The following is a 10969-nucleotide window of genomic DNA, read 5'->3' on the forward strand; positions in this document are numbered from 1 at the left end:
CGAAGATCTCGAATACAAACTTGTGATGTGATACTACCAGCCGTAGGAATAGTTTTACCTCTCAAAATGAAACTTGTCGACACACATTCATGTTAATCGAACTCCCAAAACGGATATGAGACAATCATGTTTTAGATCCTCCTCTATAACAATCAACCTTCCTACTTCACTGACAGAAGGATAAAATCAACATATATATTATTCTCTTTCTTAAACTCCGTTCATAAAACTAACTACATATAATTTATTATTATTATTATTATTATTATTATTATATGTGGATAAGTATTAAAACTCCTCAAACCTTTTCCTCAATGTTAAGTTTCTACCAAATACCTTGTCGTCAATATTATACAAAAGACCACAAATTAATTGGTCTAGCAATTCACTAATAATAAAAAAATTTAGTAGGACCATTGGGGTACAATTATTTTTTTCCCGTTAATTTTTTTTATTTATTTACACAACCAAAAATATATATACATGAAATAATTGGTCAAACAAAATTAAAAGAATTTGGTTCAAACTTTGTCGTACAACGGCTTGTTTTGAATTTTAGTATAGTCAGTAGGACCTAAAATTCACTTTCAATAAATACAATTGTGGGCTGTGTATAATTACAACAACAACGACAACGACTTACTATATCCAACAAATAAAAAATTACACGTAAATTTTATTTCGTAAGATAAATAAATTATTTTTGATAAATTTTTAATTCAAAAAAGAAATTTTAGAAGACGACAACAGTTATATTAGGAAAAAGTGATAAATATATTTCCGAACATCATAAATAATATACAGATACCTTCCGTCATATTTTTAAGACATTGATGTATATACCGTCCAAAAAATAGAGCATATATACATTTTATACTAACTGACATATACGTATCATAATTTTATCCGTTGAACCGACGATAAAATTGCACTTCGTGTTCTCATTTAGTCAGTGAAGGATGTATATGCTCTATTTTTAGGACGACAAATAATGTCTCAAAAGTATAAGAAAACATACTTGCATACCATTTATAATAGTTCGAGAATATATTTATGTTTTGTTCCTTTATATCATAAGATATCATAAATTATTTTTTAATAGACTCTCGGTTCAAATGAAGAATATATAAAAAAAATATAATAATAATACTAAAATATATATCACATTATTATATAAATTTCTATTTTAGTAGGGACCCTCAACAAGTAGGACTTCCAAATTCGTCTGCAAGTCTATATTACCGTTATAATTTATATTATATTCCTCGAGACATTATTATATACTTTTTCTCTTTATAACTTTTTATGATAATAGTATTTTAATCCCTCAACTATAAATAAAGTTAATTTTGATCCATTGATATTTAATATATTAAACCTTCTGATTAAATGTGGTTTTTATATTTTTATGTAAGAAAATATGTTTGAGTATAGATTATTTTAAATGTATATTATTCTAACGTGAAATAACACTATGTAGATTTGATGTATAATAGTGATAAGAAAAGCTTACGTAGAATAATTGTTATTGTAAATAGTTAATTCGTTAAGAAACTGTTTGCGAAGAAAAAGAAAAAAGAAAAGACATTTCATAATTGTAGATTAATATAATTTGTTAGATATATATATCTGAATGATCAAAAATATTATTATTCTACGTATTAAGTATTTGTATTTTATAAATTCTCTTCCTTCATAGTTATGTATGGAGTTCTAAAAATAGTCTAAATATGATAGAAGACAATATAATTAGATGATTTATTTTTATCTATTTATTTGATGTACAAAGCTACATGATAGTTATTTCGGATAGATATATTATAAAATTTGTCAAAATAAACGCGAGTTAACACAAATTATGATTATCAAATAATAGTAATATATATATTTTTATCCAAAAAAAAAGGTTCTCACAAATTAAACCTGAAAAGCTAAAAGAATAGTTTATACATAGACATTATGCTCTAAAAAGATAAATAAATTATTTTTAATATAAACATATCATAGAATAATCGGAAAAATCAAAATAATGAAAGTGACGAAGCAAATGCATCTCAAAAGATTAAAGTTGAAGGTTATGAAAAATTAAAGTACAAAAGTGATTTGATTATTTCTTAATTAAAATACTTAATTATCTCATAAATATTTCTCTAATCTCTTTCTTCAACCCAAAGGCGCCTATATTTCATAAACCGTTTATACCCCATTATCCATTTTTTTTTTACTCCATCATCTCCACTAATTCAATCACTTTTAATGTGTAAATTCAAGATTTTATCTACTTGTTCTTCATTTTTCTGAAAAAAGATTCAATTTTTCCAAAAAAATTCTCCACCATGTTTGTTTCCATTTTCAGATTTTTGATTTTCTTCAGTTTCTTGTCATTAGTATCATCACAAAATTGCAGCTTTGATTTGCAATCTTTTACACTTCGCAATTTCACTCTTCTTGGTGATTCTTATCTACGTAATGGTGTTGTTGGTCTAACTAGAGATCTTCAAGTTCCATCTTCAAGCTCTGGTTCCCTCATTTACAATAACCCCATCTCGTTTTTCGATCCAGAAACCAAGAAAACGGCGTCTTTTTCAACAAGATTTGCTTTTTCTGTTACTAACATCAACCCCTCTTCATTTGGTGATGGATTGGCTTTTTTTCTGTCACCTGATAATCAGACATTGGGTAGTCCAGGTGGGTTTTTGGGTTTGGTGAATTCTTCACAGTTAACTAAGAATAAGTTTGTTGCTGTTGAATTTGATACTAAACAAGATTTGCATTTTAATGATCCTGATGATAATCATGTTGGTCTTGATATTGATAGTCTTATTTCAATAAAGACTGCAAATTTGAGGTTAGCTGGTGTAGATTTGAAAAGTAGGAATTTGATTAGTTGTTGGATTGATTACAAGAGTCAGGAGAAGAAGTTGATGGTTTTCTTGAGTTACTATAGTTTAAAGCCTAAAAAACCAATCTTGATTGTTGATATTGACTTGTCTGATTATATAAAAGAGTTTATGTATGTGGGGTTTGCTGCTTCTACTGAGGGGAGTACTGAATTGCATAGTATTGAGAATTGGAGTTTTCGAACTTATGGATTTGGCCCTGTGAGGCCTCCTCACAATGTTTCTGATAATACCGTGATTGTAAAGCCTCCGATTATTCAAGATTCTGGTGGCCATAAACATCATAATAAGAGTTTTGGGTTGGGTTTTGGAATTGGTGGTCCAGCTTTCTTTTGTGCTGTTCTTGTAGCCTTTGGTTGGATTTCTGTTAAGAAATGGAGGGGTCTTAACACAGAGAAGAATTTGAAAGCCGAGCTTGTTACTGGACCGAGGCAGTTCAGTTACAAGGAGCTGAGGTCAGCTACAAGAGGATTTCATTCCAGCAGGATTATAGGAAATGGGGCTTTTGGTACTGTTTACAAGGCGTTTTTCATGGAATCGAGCTCTATTGCTGCAGTGAAAAGATCTAAGCACAGCCATGAAAGTAAGACTGAGTTTGGCGCTGAGTTGTCGATCATAGCATGTTTAAGGCACAAAAATTTAGTTCAGCTGCAAGGGTGGTGTATTGAGAAGGGAGAGTTACTTCTTGTTTATGACTATATGCCTAATGGGAGTCTTGATAAGGTGCTATACCAGGAATCCGAGCATGGGAATCCGCTGAAATGGCCTTACAGGTACAATATAGCAGTTGGTTTGGCGTCTGTTCTGACTTATTTGCATCAAGAATGTGAGCAGCAGGTAATTCACAGAGACATAAAAGCAAGCAATATTATGCTTGATGCAAGCTACAATGCGAGGCTTGGCGATTTTGGGCTGGCAAGACTTATGGATCATGACAAGAGTCCAGTCTCAACACTTACTGCTGGAACAATGGGATACCTTGCTCCTGAGTACCTTCAATACGGAAAAGCAACCGAGAAGACTGATGTTTTCAGCTACGGTGTGGTTATACTAGAGGTGGCTTGCGGGAGGAGACCAATTGAAGGAGAAGGTACTGGTCATGAAATGGTGAATTTGGTTGATTGGGTTTGGAGACTGTACTCTGAAGGTAGGATTATCGATGCAGCAGACAAGAGGCTTAACGAAGACTTCAAAGAGGAAGAGATGAAAAAGTTGCTACTTGTTGGACTGAGCTGTGCAAATCCTGATAGCACAGAAAGGCCTTGTATGAGGAGAGTATTTCAGATACTCAACAATGAGGCGGAACCTATCTTTGTTCCGAAAGTGAAACCAACTCTAACTTTCTCCACTAGCATCCCGTTCAACATTGATGACATTTTCTCAGACAGTGAAGGGAGTGAGGCACCAGAACATGAGCTCGAAATCAGAATAGATTGAGTAATAGTCTTGTGAATTTTCTGCAATATATATAGCTAGAAATTCTTTCATTTTTTTTGTGTGCAATTGTAATGTGAGCTGATATACATTAGGCCTTTTGACTATTGTTTGAAATGAGGAAAGTTTTGTAGCCTGAGTTCAAATCCATTATATTGAACTCTATGCTATTGTCTGTTATCCTGAAACATTTCAAGTTTGTTCAATCTAATCCGATTAACATGTCATTTTATTTCATCTCCTGCACATTCTTTTCCTGTTATATGAAAGGAGAACCACTCGAATTCAACGTGTGAAGTTTTCTGCTTATTCTGAAAAGAGCTATTCGGATAGTAGTTAGTCAAAAACAGGATCTCTCAACACTATATACAGTGTTATTCACTGAAATATTTTCACTCTTCAGATTATGAGTAGAAAAATGTGTGATCTTTGTTGAGAATCCAAAAGAAGAATTAACAGTTTCTATTGGCAGAAGCAGAGAGAGCACATTCCAAACAAACAACAAATACCATTTTGTTGATGACAGACTGTGCTTTCTCTCTTCTGTCAACAGAAAATCTTGGTGATTTCTCTGATAAACATTGACTAATAATCACGTAAAAATGTTAACTAACAATTAGTCAACGGTGTTAAACTATACCAATAGCATGAAAAATATTTACGTTGTCAATATATGTAACTTAACTACAACCTACGCCTTAGTCTCAAACGAGTTGTGGTTATGAAAAAACACAAAGGAATCATAAAAAGGACACTTGGTAAGGAGCATGAAGATGATGAGTTACAAATAGTCAATTTATAGAGAAGATGAGAAGAGCCAAAGAGGGGCAAAAGATTTTAATTCTCTGTTAGCTAATATTTGGAAGGTACTTTGGATTTAGAGGATCTACTAAATAAAGGCAAAAATAAGTAAAGCTCATTTTCATGTATATTTATTAACCTGTAATATATATACTGAATATACATGGAATTAGTATTGATGACAATGAACCTTCAAAGCAAAAAGTATATCATACTTTATCTATTTCTAGTATTAAAGATAGTGACTTGTTGTTACACTCTTTTGCATAAGCATCCAAGGTCTGAACATCATTTAATAGTGAAACGGAGTTTTATTTGGTTAAGAGTGAAAGAGACCGAAAAAATTTGAAATTTGAGTCGAAAAAAAAGACATAATACATAAATACGTCTTTAACTTGGCCTTAACAGACATCTATATGGTTTAATTTTAGTTCTGTACAAGTAAGACACTGGATTTGTATAAAGTTGAACAAGTAAACACACACGTCCTACAATCGCCACGAAGGACGCTACTTGTCATGTAAACATGTGTATCTACTTGTTCAATTCTATAAATGTTTGAGTATCTACTTTCTCATGAAGAGAAAAATAGATTGATGTCTGTTCATGAAGAAGCATTAGAATGATCCTTGATAATGTGTGTTACACAATCTCACTATACATGCTGCTGTAGGTATCAGAGAAACAAATATGGCCAAAAATGATCTACATATACATCATATCATGCATGATACATAAACTACTCCTATTTGCTTGCCAGAACTTCATCTAGATAAAAAGACTCCATTGATCGATCTGTTCCAGAGCAGCCATATGGTGAACTTATCAGATCATCTGCTTTCTCATTGAACATCCTAACTTCTGTTTCTTGGTTTCCCTTTTTACCTCGATCTCCCCTAGAAGACACTGTTTTGTGTTTGATACCAATAGCTTCAGCCTGATCTGCAAATAATTTCTTTGAGATGGATGAACTGCAAATTTGTTTATACACATCGTAGGTAGCTGCATGAGTGTGTTCCCCGTTCAGAATGTTTGAAAGAGGATGCAACACAGAAATTGGATCACTGTTCCTACTTAGAGTTTCCTTCATTTCTAGAAACTTAGAAACCAGTTCTGGCTTGCTAAACTGAATAAACACAGCACTTTCATCCAAGTGGTAGACAGAAGAAACAGGATTTGGGCCAAAGGCTTGTGTTATACAAGCTTTTATCTCCCTTGCTTTTAGTTTAGATGGAAATCCCCACAACAGAATGATGCTAGGAAATGAGATATCCTGGTACCGACTTTTGAGGTTGCTAGAAGCTGAGGAGTCTGGTGTACATTTCCCACTACTTAGATCAATGACGTTACCACTAACCCAGCTAAGGTAAAGGCGATTGATATAATTCTGAAGCTTTGTATCCTTCGCTAAATCTCCACCAAGCACATGGAGGGTGAAATCAATGCCTAGATGATTGCACGCCTGTGCAAAAATGCATCCAGTCATGAATGCATCATAGCCAGCTTCATGCTTGGCTCCTGAGTTCCAGTTCGAGGATCTGCAAATCAACTTAAAAAATTAGTGACAAGGATTATTCACATTGTTCTTTTTGATTTATAAATCGAGATGCGGCTCAATAGGTTAATGCTATAGGAGTGCTGAAAGAGGCGAAAAATTTTCTTCACAATCCTAATCAAATAGACCAAGATGCAAAGCAAACACAGTTGAGACACACATAACATCACAGTGTCATATGCATACAGAACTCCAACAGGAGAAAAAGAAAGATGTGCGTAAAAGATGTAGATCAAAATCAATTGCCACGCTAGAAACAGTCGGGCAAATGGAAATGGTAAGCACGCAGTGAAATAACAAATTGCATCATGTAGATTCAGTCTCAAGAGTAGTGTGGGATTGGTGGTAACCTTTTTTCATCTACTTGAACCTCCACTTCTACACACGGTCTATCAGCCAAACTAGATGTTTTGATACCTAAAGCAATATGAGGACAGATAGAGACAAATGCTCTGGATAGTGAGGTGTTGCTTTTATTTAAAGTCTGTCGAAAAACACCGTTTGCATTCAAGAGTATCTTGGTGTCCACTATGGTAGGAAAGAGCTTCTGAAGGGAAGATACATAATCCTCAGCGGTTGAAGGTAGTGGACCAATGAATTTACTGTACATATGTGCCACATCTGCATTCATTGTATAAAGTGTTGAGCAAAACTTGAAATACATAATGTAGCCTTTCCATAAGTCAAAAAGGAAATATTTACCAAGAAAGCAATTGTGACCGATAATCAACTTTTGCTCTGATGAAAGAAGATCAATAACATGTCGAAATCCAACAGCAGATTCGACCTTCATTTCCGCTTCTTTACGAAGGCCATCCTTCACCTCTTTCTACTTGATATTAAGACATGAATAGCTTTGATGAGATGCAATCAAGATGAGGAGTCACTTATATTGGAGAAAATGAAGAGAATAGATCTCATATTGGGAAAAAATGATACGAATAACAGCAGTTAATAAATAAAGAAGCTTATTACTAGTACTCATAGATTCTAAAAGAAATTGGAAAAGCACAGCAACAGTCACGAATGTATTCATTGCATCCATATCATGTTTCAACAAGAATTTCTTTATGATCAAAGCCTTCATGCCTTACCATCAGTAGATCTCTGTCATCATTGGAATCTGTATAGACAATCAATTGCTGTGGAGATGTTGATTCACCTGCTACTCGGATATAGGCGAGATCTTTGAAATGCTTTTTAGTGACCTGCATTTTCAAGTTCACCAAGTCAATCATCAATATCACATCAACTCCTATATACTTTAGCACCTCTCTCATTTCTGAGGAATTGCCGAAGAACAAAGAAAAGGTTTAACTGATACTATTGCCAGGTAAGTGATTACCTCCTGCTTAAATAAAAGAATGCATCCTCTTATACAGATCTTTAGACAAAAAGTGACCGGTTGCTAACATTGGATAAGAGCAGACGCTCTCACGGTCTCACACCATAAGTTGATTATAGTACAAAAATAAAAGAATGAAATGGAAGAGGAGCTCGTTACCGCTTTAATCACCCTTAGTTGGCGAGAAGTAAAATCACTAAGGGCAATGCCTGGACGGGTCTTGAAGAAAACCATTTGAAATCTCTGACTTGGATCAGTTGATATTTGTTTAATTTCAGAGCTACTGCTTCCCTTGCTTAACAAACTATCACGCCATTCCCTTATTGTGTTCTTCATTCTCTCAGCAAATAGAACATCTGCCATCCTAACCAGTGGGAAGTCTGCATCTTCACTCAAGCCAAACACGGAATCTGATGATTCATCCATGTATATTGAACTTATACGTTCCAGTGCCTCCTTTTCTTGGCTTCTGGATAAATAAGAGATTCCTGAGATTACATAGAAGTGTAAAATCTCAAAAATAAAACTAATGAAGATATAATTGAGCTAGCAAAACTGAAACTCAATGTGTACATAACTCTTGTAAAAATCTAAATAGTGACCTAGTCTGGAAATTTAAAATCCTAAATGCTTCAAAATGAACAAAGTATAAACACCTCACTAACCAAATTTGACAGTATCAGAACGCTACATGGAGATAAATCTGATGATATTGGTGGTAACTAACTAGTAAAAGAATGTACTTCCAAAGGAATTTTATATGAATAAATGAATTTCATATTTGTTCTTCTGGGTAAACATTCAAGTCCATGATACCAATTAAAAGTTGATATAGGTTTGCTGGTATTCATGATTTGATAGTTAAACCTTTCTCTTTAATTATAGTCGCTGGAGATCTTGGTAAGATGAAAAAGTTAAAACCCAAAATATAGCAAGAGACTTAAACTGATTTGGTATACCAAATCTCAGGATCGCCATCACAACTTGAATCATAGGCTTGTAGACAAGTTCAGTCAGAGTTCGGACCTACCTCATATGACTCAAACAAGCAGATGTGAACTCATATAAGTTGAAACTAGCAGCTAATATAAAATTGCCAAATTACAACATGATATGATCTCATTAAGTTGTCCAAGAGAGCAAATGAAGGTGTTAAGGACTTACCTTCACGTATGCACAGATTGAAATCAAACTGGTATTTTGCCAAGAAATCAAGTGATGTTGTCTGGCAAAGGAACTCACGGGATTGGTTGCTACCAGGAATTTCTTGCCGTGGGAATATGTAGAAGTTGTGTCTGCCAAAGAGAAATAAGAGTATCAGACTTGAAAATTCAAAATGTAACATTAACCGATAAAGACAACCTATGCTGCTCGTCCCCTTGAAAAAACACATTTACTCTGCCCGTATTGAGCAGAACACCCAAATAGAGCGGACTTGATATTGACACTGCAGATATGTTACCATCCTAAAAAAGCATTGATACAGAAAATGCAATATGCAACATCTCAAAGTCAAACATATATGTTGCTGCTAAACAGGTGATGATTTGTATTTCATCAAAAGCAAGAGAAACAAACTTTCCCTTCTCTCGACACTGGAATGCTCACATGAGCTCCCTACTTGGACAAACAGGAATGCCGACAGTTCTCACAGTATTGTCAAAGGCGCCATAAGCCCTGAAGCAAGGGCCAAAACATGTCGAGTGTTTTGTCGCACTTAATGTGTGCTTCAGTGTCATCGTCTAGGCTCTAAGATAAGCTTCTCCTTAAGATAAACGGTTTTCCAAAAACAAATCAATTTCTTTGTTCATAAAGAATTCACTAGGACAAAAAACATCAATCAATTAACTAAGCATCAAATTCAAATAAGTTGCAGTAAACTATACTTATCCTTTATATCATTCAGAGAAACACTAGAAGATCAGTTCTAAATAAGTTGATTGGGATTCTATGTATGCTTCACCGAACAAAACACAAGAAGGATGAGCGAAAACTTACGGATGAGCGATGAAGGATTGCTTGTGAGGATCCCACCGGAAGGGACAAACGCCGAACTGAACGACGGCGAACTTCTCGGCGGAGTCCTTAACTTTCAGGTAGCTAATATCATACCGGTCGTAATCGAATGATTCTCTCCAAGGAGCACTGGTGACTCCGGTCATTTCCAAGTCTACAGCTACGAAATCGGCGTCCCGTAGAAGACCTCGAAGGTCCTTGAGAGCTGATTCGAAGTTTGATTTGGTAACATTCTTAATATCGAAGGAAGAAGATGATGAGAGTGTGCGGCGGCGCGTAGTGAAAATGGTGGTCGGAGCGTGGGATAAATGGCGCGTAGTTGATAAAGATTTCCACATACACAGCTTCTTCATTCTTTGCTTAGTCCTTCGCGTTCGTAGCTTAGGGATGAAGGTCCCTTTTTTTTTTCTTTTTGGAGAAAATTGTAAAATACAAAAATACCTAAATTAATTTTTATTCATCTATTTTATTTATTAGAATTAAAATATCCTTATGATTATATTTTAAGCTTATTTAAGCCTTTGAATAACTATCGACCACACGTATATCAATAAAGATTGTGAGAGAATAGTAAATATTTTTTAGTCAGGACTTAGGTGTAAGCGTCTTCGAATATGGATCATTCTAGGGTAAATTTAAGCAATTTAGAATCGGTTCAATCAACGTTATTTTGTAACGAGACTCATACAACTTCTTTTCAAGGATAAATCATCTTTCGATCAAAACACCTTCATAATAACTCTTGAAAAATCAAAAATCAACCTCAATAATTGTGTTAATGTACCTAGAATTCAAGAAGGTGTTTTAATCGATTATGACAATATTTTTATTTTTGTAACGAGACTCATACTACTTCTTTTCAAGGATATATTTTTAACTATTGTCATAATCGATTAACCAAACCGAAAAAATCCAAAC

At 34.2% G+C, this 10969-nt stretch overlaps 2 protein-coding genes across 3 annotated transcripts; one reads left to right on the top strand and one right to left on the bottom strand.

Moving 5' to 3' along the window:
• The first annotated feature begins 2176 nt into the window (after positions 1–2176).
• Positions 2177–4571, top strand: LOC104648543 (clade XIV lectin receptor kinase). The gene has a single exon (NM_001321050.1). The coding sequence runs from the start codon at positions 2337–2339 to the stop codon at positions 4335–4337; it is 2001 nt and encodes a 666-aa protein (NP_001307979.1). The 5' UTR covers positions 2177–2336; the 3' UTR covers positions 4338–4571.
• Positions 4572–5734: 1163 nt separating this feature from the next.
• LOC101250035 (poly(A)-specific ribonuclease PARN) lies at positions 5735–10532 on the bottom strand. 2 transcript variants are annotated; one of them, XM_004243992.5, is made up of 7 exons: positions 10034–10532; positions 9200–9330; positions 8195–8523; positions 7785–7898; positions 7393–7519; positions 7041–7311; positions 5735–6673 (listed from the first exon to the last, which is right to left on the bottom strand). In XM_004243992.5, exons 1-7 carry the CDS (start codon positions 10402–10404, stop codon positions 5881–5883), a joined length of 2136 nt encoding a protein of 711 aa, XP_004244040.1. In that variant the 5' UTR covers positions 10405–10532; the 3' UTR covers positions 5735–5880. The 2 variants fall into 2 exon arrangements, with proteins under 2 accessions (XP_004244040.1, XP_019070513.1); XM_019214968.3 differs by lacking the exon at positions 10034–10532 and having other exon boundaries at positions 8195–8504.
• Between the last annotated feature and the right edge of the window lie 437 nt (positions 10533–10969).

Source organism: Solanum lycopersicum, chromosome 7, assembly GCF_036512215.1.
Source record: "Solanum lycopersicum chromosome 7, SLM_r2.1".
NCBI lineage: Eukaryota > Viridiplantae > Streptophyta > Magnoliopsida > Solanales > Solanaceae > Solanum > Solanum lycopersicum.

What these genes read in the sequence shown, in the direction of transcription:
- LOC104648543 (NM_001321050.1), top strand. Translation starts at nt 2,337, where the DNA reads ATGTTTGTTTCCATTTTCAGATTTTTGATTTTCTTCAGTTTCTTGTCA.
- LOC101250035 (XM_004243992.5), bottom strand. Translation starts at nt 10,404, where the DNA reads ATGAAGAAGCTGTGTATGTGGAAATCTTTATCAACTACGCGCCATTTA. An exon ending in CAATCCTTCATCGCTCATCC is followed by an intron (nt 9,331 to 10,033) that starts GTAAGTTTTCGC and finishes TCTCTTTGGCAG; the next exon opens with ACACAACTTCTACATATTCC. An exon ending in ATGACAGAGATCTACTGATG is followed by an intron (nt 7,520 to 7,784) that starts GTAAGGCATGAA and finishes AATATCAAGTAG; the next exon opens with AAAGAGGTGAAGGATGGCCT.